General features: G+C 41.5%; 1 protein-coding gene across 4 annotated transcripts in view; it reads left to right on the top strand.

Annotated features, from left to right (window-relative positions):
• Positions 1-22,302, top strand: part of PPARG (peroxisome proliferator activated receptor gamma) — a 123,457-nt gene that overhangs the window by 89,367 nt on the left and 11,788 nt on the right. For all 4 annotated transcript variants that reach the window (XM_058678412.1, XM_058678411.1, XM_058678413.1 and 1 more), the window contains exons 6-7: positions 6,555-6,754; positions 17,420-17,870. In XM_058678412.1, coding sequence (XP_058534395.1) covers positions 6,555-6,754; positions 17,420-17,870 — 651 coding nt within the window. The remainder of the gene's footprint in view (positions 1-6,554; positions 6,755-17,419; positions 17,871-22,302) is intronic.

Raw genomic sequence — 22,302 nt, 5'->3', positions numbered from 1 at the left:
GCTGTTAGGTCCTGGACATGATTACTATCCTTGACATTAGTCAGATTTTTTTTAAGGTACCTCTTAATTTTTGGCTAAATAATTTGGTCATTAAGAATTTTGGTTGGTGAATATTTCATATTTGGCACAATGGCTAAGAAGCTGCTTGGAACGCCTGATCCCAGATCAGGTGCCGGGGTTTGCATCCTGACTCCACTTCTGCTTCCCTATTCCTGCAAATGCACACCTGATGCGGCAGCAGGTGATGGCTTAAGCACTTGGGTCCCTGTCACCAACATGGGAGGCTGGGTTGGTTTTCAGTCTCCTGGCTTGGGCTATTGAAGGCCTTTGGGGAGTGAACCAATGGATGGAAAATCTCATTTTTTCCAAACGAATAAATTAATAACAATAATGAAAATATTATTCAGGATATGTAGCTGAATTATTGAATGAGCCAAGAAAGGAAGACAGGAAGAGCCAGTTTGGAGGAGAAAGTCTGAAATTCAGTGCTATTTTGTGTTTGATATGTTTATGGGGGAGGGTGTCCAGCCTGCACGTGTAAAAGATTATGGGGATAAAAGTAAAAAGTATGAATCCACATCTGAAGAAATACAGAACAGGAATTGCTAGCACTGGTGTTAGTTAGAGATGCTAAACTGAGGACAATGGCCTGTAAGCCAAGAAAGAAGGGCTGTGCAAGAGATATGGGTAACAGCAGACAGAATCGGAAAGGCAGAAGCCAGGGTGAGGAACAGTTCATAGGTTGAAAGGCTGGAAGAATGCTGGAAAGCAGCAGTGGAATGAGAATGTAGAAAAGGCCCCTTGATTCAAACATAGGAAAAGCAGTTGATGTGTGAAATTTTACAGAGTTCCAATGAAGCAAAAGCTCTGTTACAGAAGGGTAGGAAGTGCATAGGTGGTGGGTGACCCAGACAGAACAAAGACATCTCTGTCAGTGAGTTCAATAGTAGGGGAAGGGCCCCTTGAGAAGGAGGCCGTACTGGAGTCAGAACCTTAGACATCTACTCATAAGGAGAGGAGAGAGCTGGGAAAGAGAGGTATCTGAGAAAGTACAGTCTGTTTCTGATCTGGCCTCCCAGATGTGCCCACAGCCCAGGGTCTGGCACCGAGCAGGTGGTCAGTGAGATCATTACGTGTTGTCAAGTTAGACTTCCAAGTTATTGGAGATCAAGCTGGAAAATGAAGCAGTGTTATTTCATCCTTCTCTGCTGTGGAAAGATATTGAAGCATCCTTCAATGTGGAAAGATAGTTTGAAAAATGCTGCCTCCACATAAATAAGTGTAACAGTGTTGGTGCTCAAGTTGCTTCTTGTTTTACTTCAGAGGAATTGGAAAATGGTAGTTCCTAGATTGCCAGATCTTGCAAAGCCTCGAAATGCACAGTTATTTTCCCCTCCAGAAAGTTGGAAAAACAAAGATTTACCAGCAATAGCCATATGTAAAACGGCAGTGTTTCACGTCTACATGCTGTGTACACATGCACCGCTCTTGCCCGAGCCACACAGCCTTATTACTAGTCAGAAGCTTGACACGATTGCAAGTTCATCCCTAAGATCTTGACAGACAAAACTTTTTAAAAAGCAGACTCAATGTACTGCCTTCTACTCTGTGATGCTTTATTGTGAGAATCTGCTTCAATTAATCTTTATAATTTGTCTAATAGTGACAGTTAGTGATATTTATCTGTAACGTACCTACTGTTGTATTGATATTTTTAAAGTATGTCATTAAATTGTTTCTATTCCCACATCCAAGAAGCATCAAATTACCTATTGATTGTTTGAAGCTAGTGTGTTCAGTAAGGTCTACACTAAATGTATGATGCTGAATCTATCATATGCTAGTAGTAGGCTGCCTAAAGTTCAGTAAAATATATTGTATAAAGGTAGGATCATTTACCCCCAAAAAAGAATGTCAAACCTGAATTTCACTGCCTTCTAATTCTGATGCTTTTTTCCTGCCATGGCACCTGAATTCCCCATAGACTACTAATTACCTTCAACAGGAACCTAATGCCTGTGTCCAGAATCAAACAGAAGTTTCTCAATGTGATTGGTGTGAGATCTGCAGAACAGACAGAATGTGTCTTTTGTTTGTTTGTTTGCTTTTATTAGAGTGTCAAAGGCTAGATAAATGTTGCCTTATCAAAGAGAACAGAAAATGTTCCCTGGTAGATATTTGTAGGGCTGTAGAATTAAAGGGAAGAATTAGGTATCTTCTTTCCATATTTGTTTTGCCATAGGTACAACAGTTGAGGACCAAAAAAGTTAAGTAATTTTCAGTAGTTTGTCACTGAGTCCAAGCTAGAAAGTCGATTTCCCAAGTCAGTGCAGTATTTATTTCACTGCCTTTCACAGATTGGCTCAGTAACTCATGATTTTACATGGAGTAGTTTCCTTCTGTTTTTAAGATTAATCAGCAGTGGTAGGAAGTTTGGAAACCATATTTGTGTATGGGCGTACTCGGACGTTGCACTGCTGGTCCCCTACCTACAGTGCTCATATTCATTTCCTGGGGTCTGTTTTGTTTTCTTAGATTTATTTTTACTTATATGAAAGGCAGAGTTAGAGATCCTCCATCCGCTGTTCACTCTCTCCAGATGCCCCCAAGAGGTGGTGCTGAAGCGGGCCACAGCCCATTGGCAGGGTCAGAAGTGGAGCAGTGCACATAAAGGATACTGGCATCAAAGGTGACAACTTCACTTGCTGTGACACAGTGCCCGTCAGTCTCCCTCTTCCATTTCTGAGTTCTAATCTCAGTATTATAACACACACACACACAAACACACACCAATCCTACCTCTGTCCTCATCTTGGTTCTCAGATTCTTCCCTCAAAAGGCGGAAACTGAGAATCAAGAACTACTTCATTGAAACACCACTGCCCAAAATATTTGAATACAGAGGAAGAGATCGATATACTCCATCTTGGGATTTGTTCTTTATTTGTAGAAGACCCTCTGGCTCTGTAGCTCACGGAAACCATAGTCACCCTCGATCTGTTTGTCCACAGCAGTGGAAACTGCTTGCCTGGCATGACTCTGACCTGGCCCTGCCCTGAATGCTTCTAGGGCTTTATCCCATTGCCTCACAGCAGGTGTGTGTGCCCGGGATTCAACAACAACAAAATAAAATTAGCCTCTTCCTGCTTTGAAAAATGCCCGCAGAGGGGCAAGCATGGTGGTTTAACGGTTAATCCTCCACCTGCAGTGTCAGCATCCCATATGAACACTGGTTCAGGTTCAGACTGCTCCACTTTTGGTCCAGCTCCCTGCTTATGGCCTGGGAAAGCAGCAGAGAATGGCCAAGTCCTTGGGTGGACACTTGTCCCCATGGTGAGAGACCCAGATCAGCTTCAGATCAGCTCAGTTCTGGCCACTGTGGCCATCTGGGGAGTAAGCCAATAGATGGAAGAACCCTCTTTCTGTGTGACTCTCCTTATCTCTGCAAATCTGCCTCTCAAAAATAAATAAATCTTTTTTAAATACCTGGAAATAATTTTTTTTAATTTTCTCTATAACTTCAAGTTTCTATGTGTTTTAGTGCAAATTTGGTTCTACCAAATAGGACATGGATTTTGCTCCTTTTCTGAACCTATGGTCTGTAACAATGCTAAAATCATTGATATAATTAGTTGAACTGATAATTAATTGATCTAACATGTTTCATGAACTTTTAAACAATGCAGATAATTTGTTGGTAAGATATAGCCATTGGGAGAAATCTCAAATTATTAAAAAAAAATCAATTTTTTAAGGATTTATGTGTTTTTATTGCGAAGTCAGATATACAGAGAGAAGGAGAGACAGAGAGAAAGATCTTCCATCCGATGTTTCACTCTCCAAGTAACCGCAATGGCTGGTACTGCGCCGATCCAAAGCCAGGAGCCAGGAGATCTTCCGGGTCTGCCACGCAGGTGTAGGATCCCAAGGCTTTGGACCATCCTTGACTGCTTTCCCAGGGCACAAGCAGGGAGCTGGATGGGAAGCAGGCTGCGGGGATTAGAACCGGCGATCATATGGGATCCCAGCGTGTTCAATATGAGGACTGAAGCCGCTAGACTACCACGCCGGGCAAAAAAAAAAAAATCAATTTTAATTTAAATTCTAGCAGAAGAATTTGGCCTTCATGTCCCCTAATTCTTAAATGGTTTCAAGCTATTTTGGGCTATTTTTATTAAGCTTTGGAAAACCAGGACTAGCAAAGGTAATAAATGACTGTCTTTGAATTTTTATTCACTTTACTATTCTTCATTATGTACTAAAAAAAATTTTCTAACCATGTAAAATTCTGTGTATGTTCACAGTTTCTTACCTGTAAAAATTTAACCAGAACTTGGAACAGTGTTTGACACAGAATAGTCACTCAGTAGTTTTTTGTTTGTTTTTGTTTGTTTTTAAGAGGCAGTTTGTATGTCCTGTGAGTAACTAAACCCCAAGAGCACTGGCTAATTGCTAATTCTGGCCATCTTTGTTTTGTTATGTGATAACCCTGATTTTTCCCAAATTTTATGCCAAAATTCCTTCTTTGAATATATTATCATTCTCACCTGGTGCTTTCTGTTGGATCAATTTACCAAACTTCCCAACCTACATACTGCCTCATTTTCTCTCTGCTTTTAAACTTGATATTTTGGAGTTTAATTCATCAAACAATTTTGTTTACACAATATATGAGGACCTCAAATGAAATGGGAGTTGGGAGAAGCCAGGATTCCTCATTAATATGTAAGTCGTGAACAACCCTCCTTCTCCCCGCATAACTAAACATAGAGAGGGGACAAAGAAGGCAAGATTTCTGTTCAGAAAGTGGCAATTTTTAAAAGATATATTTGTTTTAATTGGAAAGGTAGGTTTTTACAGAGAAGGAAAGACAGAGAGGAAGATCCTCTCTCTGCTGGTTCACTCCCCAAGTGGTCACAATGGCCAGAGCTGAGCCAATCTGAAGCCAGGAGCCAGGAGGTTCTTCTGGGTCTCCCACATGGGTGCAGGGTTCCAAGGCTTGGACCGTCCTCAACTGCTTTCCCAGGCCACAGGCAAGAAGCTGGATGGGAAGTGAAGCAGCCAAGACATGAACCCACACATGGATGGGGAGAACTTCAGCCACTAGGCTACCACGCCAGGCCTGAAAAGGACAAATTTTGAAGACTTATGTTAATAGAACTCCTGTGAAAAGGATCTAATAGCTTAATGAATAGGCTAAGTTAATATAAAAGAGTCTCAGGGTAAGATTTTCTTCCCCTTTAAGCTTGTGATCTCTAAGCAGACCCCTGTAATCCTTCAGTTGCTGTTTAGTTTATTTACAGACCTGAGATGGCTTTGTGATTTTGCAGCGAAAGGGTTAAATCAATCTTTTCTCTAGAAAATTCAAAATGAAATTCACAAAACATTCGAAGGAGTGTTTTCATGGATACCTTGGTGTCCTGGTGGAAATGCTCGCTTTAGCACTGACTGAACAGCACCGAGTGCTGATGGACTGAAGACGCTGCCTCTCCGGCCTTGAGGGCTGGGGGTGTGGTAGAGGACACACATGTGTCATAGTCCGTCTCTGGACAAGATCGTGCTGCTGGCCACAGCCACAGGCCTTAGGGTGGGAAAAATTAGAGTGTAGAGGGCCCTATAGTAGCATTACTCCAAATGAGATTTTAAAGATTGTATTGGTGGGGAGGAAAGGGAACTGAGTTGAAAGTTACCATCAGAAGATGTTTCTCCCTAACTCGGGCCTTCCTATCTACACAGATGTTCCTTTGGCCTTTCTTTCATTTTCTTCTTTCATACTTACTCATTTGACAAAAGCCCAAAGTTAAAGATAGCGTCTTTCAGACTGACACCATTCTGTGATAGTTGTGGAGGGTCAGGGGGATAAGCTCTCTCCACAAAATAGCAAGATGAATAAAGGAACATCCATGTTTCTCTGCAAGAGAGACAAAACAGATTGCATAATCTCACTAAGAACCAAGCCTATGTCTGCACAACTTTGAACCCTGCATGATTCCTTACTTTAATTTGTGGAATGTGTTGATCTTTCTAGCGTCTGACCTCATATCACGTGATGGGGTTACGAAACCAGATAGCACCCTTTCTTTGGACATTAAAACATTGTTCCATAGTGGTACAAGTAGGCTTGTAACGTAACTAACTGCAATGGCGTGTGAATTTGGCTGTCATTGAAATATGTACCCGCAGGAAGGAATAGTTAATGCAGCTGAAGAAGTCAGGGAAAGCCTGAGAAAGAAGGTGACCATTGAATTGGGCTCTGAGGGATGAGTAGGAATTGGTTCCGGCTGATTCTGTGTTTAAGTACTTTGTTTTCTTTACTACTCTCAAATTCTTTGACCTTCCTAGCAGGATCATGCATTACGTTTTTAATTAAAGTGATGAGGGTGATTTTTAAGATAGCCCTTGCTTCTGTTGTGAAATGAAAACCTCAGCAAAATGACAGTGGGACAAGGATTGAAGATGAGTGGGAGGAGGATTTCTTACTGTGTGGGAGCCAGGGCCAGGGAGGGGACAGTGTGCATGTGCTAATTCGTCCTGTCATTTCTCTCCCTCTGCAGCCATCAGGTTTGGGCGGATGCCCCAGGCCGAGAAGGAGAAGCTGTTGGCTGAGATCTCCAGTGACATCGACCAGCTGAACCCAGAGTCTGCCGATCTCCGAGCCCTGGCAAAGCATTTGTATGACTCATACATAAAGTCCTTCCCGCTGACCAAAGCCAAGGCGAGGGCGATCTTGACAGGAAAGACAACAGACAAATCAGTTCGTTTTCTTCTGCTGTTTTCACTGGGGGTGGCTGGTGTGTGTGTGTGTGTGTGTGTGTGTGTGTAGTAAATGATTTATCATGTTACTCGTGCATGTGCAGAAAACTTTCAACTGTTGGCTGTTAACATATTGCAGGCTGAGTCTGAGATACAGGAAATGTTTTCAGATAGAAGTAAACGTTATTTTGAAAAAAGGAAAGAGTACTCCAAGTTGTAAGAAAGTCTTTGAGAGTAGTGTAAGCATAAGCAAGTGCTTTTAGCCTCCATGAATGAACTCAGGCTTCTTCATCCTGCCACTCTGCTCAGGATCCCTGTATTTTCATGGTGTCAGAGTAACTGGCCACAGCCTCATCCTAACAGCCCTGCTTTTCTAGGCAGGATCTGACCTAAGGTATCCAGTCCTATTCATTCCCTTTCCAGAACAATTAGTTAATGTTCCTGTATCGCTAGGGGCATAAAACTATATTCCAGATATTTCGCTCTTTCTTTCTTTCTTGTCACATTCTATTCATTGTTACTGGGGAACTGAAAGCTCTGTCCTTCCATTACATTAGTGGATTTTCTGCATGGCTCACAGCTGCCAGGGCTCCTCCAGCAGATTCTCAGACATCTGGAGGCTTGTTGAGTAGCACTGTTTAGAAAGCTCAAAATGAATTATAATTGTTACCGAGTCAAGCTTTCCAAGAAGCAGAACTCTGCACTGATAGGAAGCTGAGCGAGCATGTGGAATTATGTTGAGACAAAACTGGACTTAAGTCCGAGTCCCAGTTGGCTGTCGACTTGCACGACAACCTGGGTCGTGTCTCTGTGCCTCAGCTTATTTGGAGATGGGGTCTAACTGACTCTAAGGCTGTAAGAGCTGCAGAATACACTCAGTATTGAAACCCCTGTGTGCAATCATTGATTTTCTTAGGAGTATTTCCAGGAAGATTATGGAGGAACTTAAGAGAAATGTGTAACTTCCTCCCCCCACCCCCACTCAGATGTGTTTTTGGGAAAAAAAATCTCATTATTATGTCTTTTGATGATTATCTCAAGATGTTATTTTTCCCATTTAGCTAACCCATTTAGTAACACTAGAATCAGCTAATAGGCTAAGTAGACTGTGAAGCAGAGCCATCTGCCAGTAAGGACAGTGGGCTTTCTGACTTGTTTAAAGAGGTTGTTGCTACTTCAGCAATGAAAGACCTGCATCTAGTTTGTTACAATTGAAAAAAATAAAAAGAATCTTGCCCTTTTATTATATTCAAGCCACATAGCCCTTTGAGCTGCTAGTATTCCCTTCCTAAGGAGAGGGAAACTGAAATCCAGAAAGGTTAACAGCAAGCGCAGAAATAGAGGACCATAGTGCAGGCTTCCTGGCCCTGGTTCAGAGCAGTCTGAGCCTGATGGTCCCTGAGTCTTTCCCCTTACCCAGCAGGGAGCCAAGGAGATGTGTGTACTAGGGAAACTTCACCTTGGGCAAACTCTCTCAGTAGTATTTCTTCCTACCAGTTTTAAAATAGCAGTAGTTCCTCATCTCATCTTACCATCCCACCATATTCACAGTTGGGAAATGTTTTGTGCTGTTTTATTCTTGAATTATGTTAGCTGCTCTCCTTTAAAAATAAAGTCTCCATTTCCAGGAAGAGAAATACAAAGAAAATAGAGCAACCAGTCTAAAGAGCATTAACACTTTAAAGCGTATTGTAGCTGAGAGCAGATGTAGAGCAAGGGCTGAAGACTGAGGCGCAGAACTGGACGCATGAACCCTACAGCCAGCAATCGGCTTCACATTTTTGCCCAAGGCTGTTTAGTTTCCAGGCACTGCTTTCTCACCTTAACATTATCTCCCATTTCAGACCTGCAATTCCTGCTGGAAAGGTACCTGGAAAATAGGAGGAAGATAAAAGCAAAAAATCCTCAATAGTCAGGAATTTAAATTTACACTGCAGGTGGCCCGCATACTCTGGATTACTGCAGGACACAGACCCAAAACCACAGGAGACTACTATAAAACCTCACTCCACTAGACTCCTTGGCTCCAAATCTTTGAGTTACAAGTAAGATTATGGAAAGATGTTTATAGAACAAATGGCTTTTGGGCCCATGTTGTGGCACAGAGAGTTAAGCTGCTGCCGACAGCACCAGCATCCCATGTGAATGGTAGTTCAAGTCCTGGCTACTCAACTTCCAGTCTAGCTCCCTGCTAGTGTTCCTGGGAGAGCAGTGAAAGCTGGTCCATTTCCTTAGCTCCTGTGTCAGTGAGAGATACAGGTGGAATTCCAGGTTGCTGGCTTCTGCCTGGCCTGACCTCAACTATTATGACCACTTGGAAAATGAGTCAACAAAGAGAAGATCTCTCTCCTCTCTTTAATTTTGCCTTTAAAATAAATCAATAATTCTTTTTTTAAATATTAATTTATCAGAAAGGCACATCTACAGAGAAGAAAGACAGGAAGATGTTCCAGCCCGTTGCTTCACTACCCAGTTGTCCACAATGGTCAGAGTTGCACCAATCTGCAGCCAGGAGCCAGGACCCTCTTCTGAGTCTTCTGTGTGGCTACAGGGTCCCAAGGCTTTGGGCCATCCTCCGCTGCTTTCCCAGGCGATAAGCAGGAAAGTGGATCAACCAGGACACAAATTGGCGCCCATATGAAAATCTTGAAGGAGGAGCATTAGCCAATAAACCATTACACCAAGTCTATTAATAAATCTTTTTAAAATGAAGCTAAAGCTAATCTAAGGGAAAATGTGCAAACTACTTATGCTCATAAATTGGACATAATTTATGATTTGGATAACAGAATTGCTGTTAGTTGGGGTCCAGAAAAAGAGAGCAAGAGTGAAACAAAGTAAAATAATCCATTTGCTGATTACACAAAACTGGAATACAGTTTTTTGGCCCTCTCCTCCTTATGTTGCAAAATCAAATTAAGCACTGATGGAAAGAAAGAGTTCAGAGAGGAATATGAGAGAAAAAAAAATCCCAAATGCAATTTCCAATGAGACTAGAGATTTGTTCTTTATCTCCATGGTCATGTTATTCATTTGATAGCATCTATCTCAGGGGTGTTATGTTATCTCTTGGCCAGGACTCTTGATAGCATTGATAGGAAAGCCTTGCAGAAGCCTGGACTCTTGAGAGAGTGGGAGACATATAAAAGCAACTCTATGTAGTAAAGCTAGTTAGAGAGCGCTCTCAGCCTCTTAGAAATTGATGTCATCCGTGTTGGTTTGGCCAAACTGGGAGATGCTACTCAGCAGCAATGACCAGCTACCCTGAACCTTTGGGAAAGGAAGTCACTGGACTGAAGAAGCTGTTCTTCAGATTATCTCACTGCTTGTTCTGGAGCCAGCTGCCCTCTCAGCATTTGCCGCAGGCCAGCCAGGCCTTCTTCCCCTGCCCAGTTAAACTTCCTGCTCCTATCTCTGATACCCTCGAGCCACTTGCACCTTTTAAAAGAGATGAATGTTCCTGCTCTCCTCCTATCAACTTTAACTTCTTATCTTTGGGATCTGACGCCTCTACTTTTCATTGTCTTATCTAAAAAAATAGTGATTGGAGATTTTAGGGTTCCAGGGTAGAGAAAGATAGGAAATAGAACCACTAAATATTGAGCACCAGAGAGGATATTTTTAACAGTAGGCCTTTTTGTCACCTACTGATTCTCTCATGACCTATGTCCTTGACAGTAGCTTGTTCCAGTTAATTTCCTTTCTGTAAGAGATCCCCGTTGAACTCTGAGAACCTTGGGTATGCTAGAAGCAGGGCAGACTCTGTCTCTCGTGAAGGCAGTTTGATAACTGAATGGACTTTGGAAGTTCCCCATGTTTGACTATTACCCCGGTGCAGTGGTCACACTGGGTGTATCAGTGCCACACGATCCCATGTTTGTTGATGAAAATAAACTGAGAGTGGTTTTCAAAACCATTTTCAGTGCTGTGGTTTGTCATAAAACAATAAATAGAAAAACACTTGGTGTACCTGCCAACTTTTCACTTCGTATCTAAGAGATGGTGAGGCCCTAGCTATTTTCTATCTGCAAATAAGGAATAAAACTTTTTATTTGTACTGTATTGGACTTTGGGTTCCAAAGCATTGCATTGTTTATGATGAGTACATGTGGAGTCAAGATTTTTTATGAGTACAAGAGCCAAACTGGTGCCATCAGAAGCATGGCCATTCTAGTGTGTGAAATATGAAAGTACTGAAGAGTAAAATCAATGTGGAAATGTAAACTTTTGCAAAAACCACTTAAATGTATGCATTCTAGAATTTAATATGGCCATCAAACTTAGTGACTCAAACTATTAGAAAGCTATCTACCCTGCTGCGTGGATGCTTAGAACAATATAGTCTCTTTTCCCATGATCTGTAGAGAAATCTGCCATCAGGTGAGCTCTCAGAGGAAAGAGACTGAGGAACCCAGAATAAACAGAGCAGGAGAGCAGTGCTGATGCATTTCCATAACTGTTGGAAACTTTGGGCTCCAAGGTTCTTAATCCATATGTCAGTATTAATTTATTCTTTAGTTGCCAAGATCATCAGAAATAGAGCCACATATCTGAACCAATAGTGTTCTCTCAGAGTATGTTAACAAATAATATTCTATCTAGTTAAGAAGACAAGCACTTGGATTTTCTCAATGATTGTACTCACTTGACCCTATCCTTCTCTGTCCACTGTGTAACCTTTTGGCTGGCAATTGACGATTTTTTTAAGAGCCGTGGTGATGTGCTAGCTTAATAGAATATAGATAATTCTTCCAGAAGTCTTCGTTTTTTGGTCTTAAACTCTTAAGACACATAGGAAAGCATAGTGACATTGGACAGGCTTTCCAACTTCTGTTCAACAGAGAACTGAACAGACAACTAGGAAACAGTTATTGCAAACAGTGCCTCAAAACCCCAGCAGAGAAAAACCTCTACTTAAAAGCCCCAATTCATCCCAAGTCAGACTTTCTAGTGAAATGTAAAAGAAGTGGGAAAGTTACAGAGAAAGCAATGGGAAAAACATAACCAGCACTCGTGGTGTGCTGTCAGGAGTGTGCTGTCAGGAGTGATTCAGCTTGGGGAAGGACACGTGGCTTGAGTTTATTCATACTTACAGAATGATGGTGTGGACTCTTTTTTTTTTTTTTTTTAATTTCTTTTATTTGAACTGTGGAGTGATAGAGAGGGAGGTACAGAGAACACGATCTTCCACTGGCTCTCTCCTGAAATTGCTGTAACAGCCAAGGCTGGGTAAGGCCAAAGCCAGGTCTCCTACATAACTGGCCTCCTTCCACTGCCTTCCAAGGAGTGTTAGCAGGGAGCTGGTTTGGAAACAGAACCATGTTTTGAGATGGGTTGCTGGCAGTGGCCTAACTTACTGTGAAGCAATACTGGCCCCTGTTTAGGAAGTCTTCTTTAGTCCTGTAAATCCTGTGGGGTTCAACATAAGAGTAAATAGGGCAGCAAGAGAGGCAACCTAAAGAGATTGAGGAACCACTCCCTTCTGCTATGGCTTAACATTCACCTAATAAGCTCCTCAAGGAGAGCTGTGTACATCTAATGTGATGAAGCCTAGAAAGAGAGAAAGGAACCAATGAAGGAGAAGGGCTCTAGGAACCCCGTGTCCTTTCTTGCAGAGCCCCCACAAGAGGAGGACTACATTTTTTAAAGTCAGTTTTAACTCAGACAGGGTCACCAAGGGATTGATAGAGGGAAGAGTTGTCTCCCATCCTAATTGTATCTATCCTGTAAAAGAAAACCCTAGAGTAACAGGAGCGCTATTGGTTGATTTTTTTCTACCTCTCTTTGGATTCCTATTTTGTTATTTAAAAAGGAGTGATAAATTTGTCATGTTCATTTATAATACCTTCTGTAACCTGTATACTAAAATATTGCTGCAGTTAGATTACGAAGAAATACTGTTGTTCTGTTTCTCCACTCCAGAGGGTAAACTTCTATTAGTCTACTTCGTTTTCCTCGTGGAGCACATTTTCCTCTTGGTGTTCTACATGACGGGCATGCTGCAGATGCAGAAATGAACTTCATATTCTTTATAGAATAGCATTTTAAAAAAGATTTATTTTTATTTGAAAGGGCAGAATTGAAGAGAGAGAAGAATGAAGAGAGAGATGTTGTCTGCTGGTCGACTCCCCAGATGGCTGCAGTAGCCGGGGATGGGGCAGTGTGTAGTCAGGAGACAGGAGCTTCTTCTGCATCTTTCCCATGCATGCAGGGGCCCAAGCACTCGGGTAATCTTCTGCTGCTTTCCCTGGCCATTTGCAGGGTGCTAGATTGGAAGCAGTGCAGCTGGGACTTAAACCAACCCCAGTACAGGATGCCAGAACCCCAGGCGAGGCTTAATCTGCCACAGTACAGTGTTTACCCCTAGAACAGTATTTGTAAACCTACCCCTTAATATATTGGGCCATTATTTGAAAATTAAAATAGATTCAAATAAGCTATACATGATGTATGCCTCCAAAGAAAATTTCCCCTTGAAAAAGCCATTTTACTTCCCTGGGCAAACATTGTACTTAAGCTAAGCTTTTAGTCTTACCTTATTTTGTCTGTCCAATATGTAAAAAGTACAAATATCATAATAGCCAAAGAGAGATTCACCAAGAAGCCACCAGGATCTTCCCTATATAGAGCCCTTCCGATGCTCTGGGGAGACCCAAATAATTTGGTTCCCATCATTTGTAGAATTTTTATTTTAAAAGCTCCAGGGGTGAGACTGTCTAAACCTGCTAAAATCTTGTGTCAGGTCCAGGGGCAAGCCTTGGAAGGCCATTTTTCTTGGGCCAACATCTCACTGTCCCATGTTTGCACTAACACTACCAACAAACAGGAGGGAGTTCAAATCCTGGGAAGCCTGACACCCCAGTCAGAAGGGAAACTTGCCATTTGTCAGGAAGGACACCATTTGTCTCTTACCATGTGGGAGGAAATCACACTTTCAAATGGGCAGCACAGGAATTGCCCAGCCGTCCTCTAACTAACTAGAGACCACCTTTGGGGGGAAGGTTCTCCCAGGCCCACCCAGGTAGGCTGCAACTGAGGGATCCCTGCCCAATTAGCAAATAAAACTTTTCCTGTGCCTGCAACTGACTTCCAGCATTTGATTTTTATATTAAACTGTGGACAGAATCCACAGAGGTTTGCTGGTAACAGCAGGGCTGGTGTGGTGATGGAATAAGCTAGTCATCCACCAGTGGTGTCGGCATCCCGTATGGGCACCACTTTGTGTCCCAGGTGCTGCGTTTCTGATCCAGTTCCCTGCTTAGAGCCTGGGGAAGCAGCAGATGATGGTCCAAGGCCTGAGGCCCTGTGCTCACCTGGGAGAATGGGAAGAAACTCCTGGCCCCTAGCTTCGGATCGTTCCAGCTCCAGCCACTGCAACCATTTGGGAGAGTGAACCAGCAGATGGAAGAACTCTGTGCGTGTGTCTCTCCCTTTGTCTCTCTCTCTCTCTTTAACTTTGACTTTCAAGTAAAATAAACAATTTTTAAAACTAAATTAAAAATAAAAAGTCCTTAACAATATGTATATTTCAGACCCAGAAAAACCTGGATCTACCCCAATCATGTCCTACCTGTAATTAAGCTTTATCACCCATTTGGCATAGTGTCTGAAGATAAGCACATTATTAGCCCCAAACTGGTAGTGTAAAATCAAGACCAGATTGGAAGGTCATATGGCTCCTTCCATAATGGTAGGTCATTAGATGATCTTATATATGCTAATTGAAAGTATATGGGCTTCACTTTGCTTTGTACAAAATAAAGAAACATGACTGTGGAAGTGCAGTACATATTTTATGCAATATTGTGCCAGAAATGTAATGATGGTACAATAATATTTTAAAACTTCCTCTTTCTAAAAATTATGTGTTTGAGAGGGAGAGTTAAAGAGAGAGACGAGGAGCTGCCTTTTCTGCTGGTTCACTTCCCAGATGTTCAGGAGATGAGCACTCAGTCTGTAACTCTCAAGGAGGTTGCAGGGACCTAGTTCTTTGAGCTCCACCTGCTGCCTCCCAGGATCTGCACTGACAGGAAGCTGCTACTCCAATGCAGGTATTCCAGTACTGTGTATGGTTGCCCCAAGTAACACCTTAAGTGCTGAGCCAGGTACTCATCTGTACTGCAGTACTGAATCGATGATTCAAGGGAATGAGTCAGCTCTCCATAAAGCAGCCACTCATGGGCCTTTCACTAGGTATGAGGATAATAAGGAGGCTCTGCGTGAAACATGAAAATGAGGTGCGAGTGAGCTGTTTGCTTTTTGCTACCTAAGCGTGATTATATTGGTTGCAAAGATCATGCCTGGGGATCACTCCCGCAATTTCACAGATCCACATGGAGGCTGAAAGAATCTAGGTAGGCTTTTAAAATGCAATTAAAGCAGCATAATTAGACATGACTAAGGAAAACAAAGCAAAACAAAAAACTTCACCTGATGTGCACTAGTTATGTCAAGACCTACAATTCTCTGCCAATCGCTACTTTCTCAAAGTGCTGAAAGTATTTTAAAGAAAATGGAATGGAATGATTTGGCATGATGGTGGGGGTGCCAATTCCTTTCTCCGTCCTTGAGTATTTACTGCCAGGAAATCCTGACCAGCCTTGATTGCCAAGCAGTTACAGGCACATTGTTGTTAAATTGGGAGAGAAAATTAGCAGGATTTTGTGCCCTATGTTCAACTACCACAGCGCTTCAAAAACAGGAACCTGGGTCTTTATATGAGGGGACAGGGGGAAGTTAAGGGGAAGAGTCACAAGGGTGATTTATCAGGGCATAGTTCCAGATAAAATGCTTACATGGAGGTGATGGGAATTTGATGCCTATATGCTGTGCCAAGAAACAGAGTGGTTAAGCAGAAGCTTATTGAAATATGACATGAGCAGTTCTGAGTCAAGTCTTTCCATACATGAAGAGGTGATGACTTTGTGTTCCTGTTATTTGTACTTGGACCTGTGCAGTTGGATTTTTCAGGTTTCTATCGTATTTGCATGGCAGTGTCAAAAGTCAGTATTTTATGATTTCTGTAGGTTCTGCAAAAATTTCTTTATCCATTCAAAATTTTCTTGTGATTAGAATCAGACATTCTTGGGAAACACAATAAATTTTAAATTGATGTGACTTAGAAGCACAGTAAACACAATTTGAAAAACCAATTAGAGCCTCCAGACAGACGTGCTCTTGGGTCCTCACATCCAGACTTCTTTTGGAGTTTGCCAAGCACTGTAGTTGAAAGGAATCTTTTTAGTGTGATAAGTGAGAATTTTTGGAATAGCTGCAGTAGATGGTGTTGATCCCATGTGCATGTGTAGAAATCCATTCACCATCCGAGAAGCCTTAGTGTGAGTGCTCTTTCCTCCAGGGCAGAACAGACTTAATAGCTGGGGAACAAAAAAACTTGTAGACTCCTGTCAACATTCATAGAGTCCCTCACTAATGAAGCTGACCCAGGAGCACACATTACACCCTTCCCCTTTTACCAAAGCAAGAGAATTCTCAGTTTCTGTGCTCAAAAAAAAAAAAACCTTTGAATATAACTAGGACTGTGCATTGTATGTGTTTCTATGCATCACCCTGCATATGCACATGCCTGCCTGCTTGCATGCATGGATGCACACATACACACACAGCTTCGAGAAATGAGAAGAGATGAAACCCTCCAGTTTTATCTAGTCCCCTCAGTTGAGAACTCTAAAGCCTAGGAAAAGTAAATGACATTCCTTAGTCACAAAATTAGCCACCGAACCAAAAGTAAAACCCAGAAATCCTCCACTCTGTATGCCATTATAGGAATAGGATTGGGTTTAAACTCCTAGTGTAGTTCAGTTTCCAGTGTATGTATGTATAACAGTGTCTCTTCTCAGACTTGCCTTGAGAGTTTTGTAGTGGCCCCATGCCTTTTGTTACTTCCATACAGGAAAATGAAAGAGCATTTCATGACCAACACAATCTGCTTTTAAAAACAGCCTATTGCAAACTTGAGAAATGGATGCACATGTTTTATTGATTATTTGACATGTAAGGGCAGATATTTTTAATAAGTTCAAAATCCTTTTTATTTTGCCACTTTTGCAGCATTTACCCACGGGCCCTCTACATCTGTTCTTTCCAAAACAGATGGCTTCCAGAGCAATAATAAAAAAGAAATAGACGTTTTCTTGGCAAAATATTTCTAATCTGCTTTCTTATTTTTTTGTAGCTAAGTTTTATTTTATATGCACACTGTGTTTCATTTGTGATCCAAATAGATTTAAGCTAAAACTGCAATATTACTTTATGTTCAAGTGGGTTTTGTCAACCGTGAGTTGCTGAAATTAGGTTTTATTGAAAGAAGATTAAAATTGAAAGCCAAGATAAACAATAGGTTTTGTGTCATTTTGAAAAATTAGCAAAGAAGAAATTGGAACTTTTAGCCAGTCATAGATAAAAGTCACAGTATAAATTACAGGGTAAGAAGACCAAAATTGATGCCATATTCTTGGGCCTAGGAAGTAAGTAAGATGAATGTTTAAATAATAATAGGAGTCTTTTCTACTGGTTTTGTGTCCCCAACTTTAAAGCTCATAATGAAATAAGCACATTTCTACAAAACAGTTTTGTGAACCGGGATGCCATTTACTGTGAGTTAAACATGTCCGACTCAACCACCTTTTCACTTTTTTATTTACAGCCGTTTGTTATCTATGATATGAATTCCTTAATGATGGGAGAAGATAAAATCAAGTTCAAACACATCACCCCACTGCAGGAACAGAGCAAAGAGGTAGCCATCCGCATCTTTCAGGGGTGCCAGTTCCGCTCAGTGGAAGCTGTGCAGGAGATCACAGAGTATGCCAAGAGTATTCCTGGATTTGTAAACCTTGACTTGAATGACCAAGTAACTCTCCTTAAATACGGTGTTCATGAGATCATTTACACGATGCTGGCTTCCTTGATGAATAAAGATGGAGTTCTCATATCAGAGGGACAAGGATTCATGACGAGGGAGTTCCTAAAGAGTCTGCGAAAGCCCTTTGGTGACTTTATGGAGCCCAAGTTCGAATTTGCTGTGAAGTTCAACGCACTGGAATTAGATGACAGTGACTTGGCAATATTCATAGCTGTCATTATTCTCAGTGGAGGTAAGATTCACCTTTTAATCTTAAATGGAAGAGGGTGGGCTGGTGTGGTGGGATGGCTGAAAGTTCTGGATTTTCTGTGTTAGTCCATGTTCCTTTTATTCTGTACTAACCTGCACCTCTCGTGTCAATGGCACAATGGCCACAGGAGTGTCACTGAACATGTCAGATGGCACGAAGGTACGTCAGTGGCACAATGCCACAGGAGTGGCGTTGCACACGTCAGATGGTACGAAGGGATGTCCCTGTGAGTGCTGTGGAGAACACAGGCTCTTTTCATTCATCCCTCACAATGTTTTCTTTGGTTGAGCCCAATCACATAAAACAAATGCCTGCTTCTCTTTTATTATTTTTTCCTTTCCAGAAAGCAAATCCACTGTTCAGTTCATTTCAGTAATGACCTATATAACTGCCCAATACAATGCTCACTTGGTATAGACAAGAACTGCTAAAGGTTAAAGGGTTTTGGAATTTTTTAAAGATGTGTTGTTTGAAAAGCAGAGCATTAGCAAAAAAGTGAAAAAAAAAAAAAACATCTTCCATCCACTGGTTCACTCCCTGAATGCACAGCCAAATCAGGGCGAGGCCAAAGCCAGGAGCTAAGAACTCCAACTGGGTTTCTCACATGGTTGAAAGGGGCTGAAGCTCTTGGGCATCTTCTGCCGTTTTCCAGGCCTATTAGCAGAGACATGAGAGGAAACAGAGCAGCTGGAACTTGAAAAAGCACTCTGACGTGGGGTGCTGCCATCCTGAGCGTGAGCACTGGTACCACTGCATATGTTGACTCCAGTTATGCACCTGCCCTAGCATCACTAAGATGCTATTCTTGAGTCACTTTGCTGATATCAGGAATCAAGGACGCTACCAGTACCCCTGATGTCCTCATCTACGTACTGCTGTGGATTCCTCTGCTGGCTTCCTTTAAGGTACCTTTGTGAGGTAGTTGGCTGGGGTTAAGAAGACAGGCTGAATGAAAAAACCAGAGCAGAGAGATCAGTTGGGCTGTTGAGCAGTGGTGGTGTAGTTGTGGCCTTGCCTGTACGTGATCTAACCAGCCAATCCTCAAAGCCAGCTTTTAAACTAAATGTTACTTTGATTAGCCTCTTGTGTTTTCAAGTTGAGTAGAAGAAAGTTTTATTTTCATCTCTCTCTGTAAAAATTATTTTTAAACAAGTTTTCACATTAAAATGAAGTTCAGATGCTATTTTTCTTTGTACTCTAGAATGTTGTCTGTAAAAACTCACCTGTGGGGGAAGGGTGGTCTTAGAGATGTCAGTGTAAATGAGCATAGCCCATGGTACAGACCTTTGTTGTCCAGTTGAGAACTGAAATCTTCCAATATCAGGGGCATACTGTACTAGCACTACTACGAATAATAATCACAAACACCACTAAGAACTTCCTGTATGTCAGACAGAGTTCTAAGCACTTCACACGCATTAATTTAACCCCCACAACGGTCCAGGGAAGGGAGGGCCATTTTAGAAACGAGGAAACCAAAACACCAATATGTGTCCCCTCTTGCCTGGGATTGCACGGTGAGCCCAGCATGGAGCCAGGCTTATGAGCCACCTCTCACTCCTTGTACATGACTAAACACCCTGCAAAATACTGCTCTTTCAGTTGCTGGGGTAAAATAGGTAACCTTATGACAGAGCTCAAATCTGAGGCCTCATATGCAGCATCAACTTGTAACTCACTTAAAGGACATTTTAACCAGCCAATATTTTCAGGCACATTTTATTTTAAAGAAAAAACATAGATGTGTTAACATTTTGGGGTCCTTTTCAGGATTTTTCTTTTTAAGAAAAGATTTATTTATTTATTTATTTATCAGGAAAGGCAGATTTACAGAGAGAATGAAAGACAGAGAGAAAGATCTTCCACCTCCTGGTTCACTACCTAGGTGGCCACAACAGCCAAAGCTGAGTACATCCAAAGACAGGAGCCGGGAGCTTCTTCTGGCCTCCCATATGGGTGCAGGGTCCCAAGGACTTGGGCCTCCACCATTGCTTTCCCAGGCCATCAGCAGGGAGCTGGAAAGGAAAGGGAGCAGCAGAGACATGAGCCTATGTCCATATGGGATCCTGGCATGTGCAAGGCGAGGATATAGCTACTGAGCCATCTTGCCGGGCCCTCAGTGTTTTTCTAAAGATATATTATATCTCTATATAATATTATATATATATATACACATACACACACACACACACACACACACATACACACACACACACCCCCTGGAAGCAGCTGTGATGGTTCCAGTAGTTGGCTCCCTGCCACCCACATAGGAGATACATATATATATATATACACATATATATGTATTTGTATATACTTATAAATATTAATATATACCTATATCTCCACTTAATCATTTTTCCATCTCTTGGCAAATTCTTTGTTGATATTTTCTATGTTTTTATACAAGTGATGCATACTGACTTTATAATTCAGGCAATACAAAAAAGCAAAGATTTCTGTCTTCAGAATAAAATGGAATTAACAGCCCTATTCTTCTCTAAAAATGTTTGTATAAGTAACACATGAACATAGACATTAACACAGATATAATGTATAATATGTTTTCTGAAATACTATTTCTAATGACTATGAAATACTTCATTCTATTAAGAGACAATTACAGACTAAATTGTCTCCCTATTCAGGTTTAGGTTACTTATAATTTATTATTAAAAACTATAGAAAAGAATATAGGATATTATTGAAAATGTGTGCTAAATTTTACCATAGCAAACATTCTTATGTGTAAATTTCCATTTAAACTTTCTCTTTCTATATTACCAAACATAGAAAAATAGAATTGCAGACAGATTATGAGCATTGCTTTCTTAATTTTCAGCTTATTTTAAAAATTACTTACTTAAGAGAGAGAGAGGAAAAAAAAACACTCTCCCATCTCCTGGCTCATTACCCAAATCCCCCCAACAGTCAGGCTGAAGCTGGGAGCCAGAAACTCAATCCAAGTCTGCCATGTGGGTGGCAGGGAGCCAACTACTGGAACCGTCACAGCTGCTTGCAGGGTGCACATTAGCAGGAAGCTGGAGTCAGGGGCTGGAACCAGGAGTCAAACCCAGGTAGTTCAGTTTGGGACATGGTGTCCTGGCTTAAATCTTTTGTAATCTCATTGCCAAATTGCATAGTTTGTAGCAGCTTGTATTCCCACCACAGACTCTTAGAGGGGCATTGGTTTAAACCATTCCGAGATGCTTACTTTCTAACTAGGAAAAAAATCTCAAGAAGAAACTGTCAGAATGATAATTCCGGGCTGTTTGAACTGAGCAGTGTTTCCTGGGCAAGGGAACTACAGTGGTTCCCTCTAGAAAAACAAGTATTTGTCTTTACTTAATTCCTTCACAAGCTAGATTATTTATAAATCAGTTACTCACTAGTCCTTTAAAAATAATTCATTAGTTGGTCAAGAAATAGTGCTGCAGTTAGTTTGACTTGATTGGTATTGCAAGCTTCAGCTTCTGAATATGGAAACTAAAAAATAATATCATTTAAAAGTAGATATATAGATACAAACTTTTTCCTATGCAGAATATAATATTCAGTATGTAGGTCTCATTTTTTTAAAAGATGTATTTTTTAAATTGGAAAGAGAGATTCACAGAAAGAAAGAAAAACAAAAAGATCTTCCATCTGCTGATGCACTCTCAAGTGGCCACAATGGCTGGAGCTGAGCCCATTAAAAGCCAGGAGCCAAGAGTTTCTCCTGGGTCTCCCACACGCGTGCATGGTTTCAAGGGTTTTGGCCATCCTCTGCTGCTTTCCCAGGCCATTATCAGGGAGCTGGATGGGAGTGGAGCAGCTGGGACACAAACTGGCATCCATATGGGATGCTGGCACTTACAGTTGGAGGACTAGCCAGTGAGCCATTGTGCCAGCTCCAGATCTCATTTTATTTATTTATTTGTGTGACAGAGAGCCCTCATCCACAGCTAACTCTTCAAAGGCATGCAATAACCAGGGCTCAGCCAGGGCCAAAGCCAGGAGCCAGGAATTTAATACAGTTCTCCCATTTGGGTGGCAGGGACCCAATTACTTGAGCTATCATTGTCACCTCCCACAGCCTACATTGCAATAAGCTGGGATCAGGAGCCAGAGCCAAGTGTCAAACCCAGGCATTCTGTTGTGAAATGTAGGCATCTTACCTGCTAGCTTGAATACTTACCCTCCAGATGACATCAGTCCATACAACAATGCCACGGATTGTGAAAATATTATATGTATTATCATGATGAAAAGAAAATCATGTGAATAATTTTTACTTCCTCCAAAAAACAAAAAAGGATCTACCATTGACTACTTCCCTAATCACAAAGCCAAATCCTTCCCCATTCTAAATTGGCTTTTGCACATGAGTTTGTGCACAGGCAACAGACAAGAATGGATAAAGTGAACCCCGAGA

Source organism: Ochotona princeps, chromosome 21 (genome assembly GCF_030435755.1).
Source record: "Ochotona princeps isolate mOchPri1 chromosome 21, mOchPri1.hap1, whole genome shotgun sequence".
NCBI lineage: Eukaryota > Metazoa > Chordata > Mammalia > Lagomorpha > Ochotonidae > Ochotona > Ochotona princeps.
Note: the sequence above shows the minus strand (reverse complement) of the source record. Positions and strands in the feature narration are given on the sequence as shown.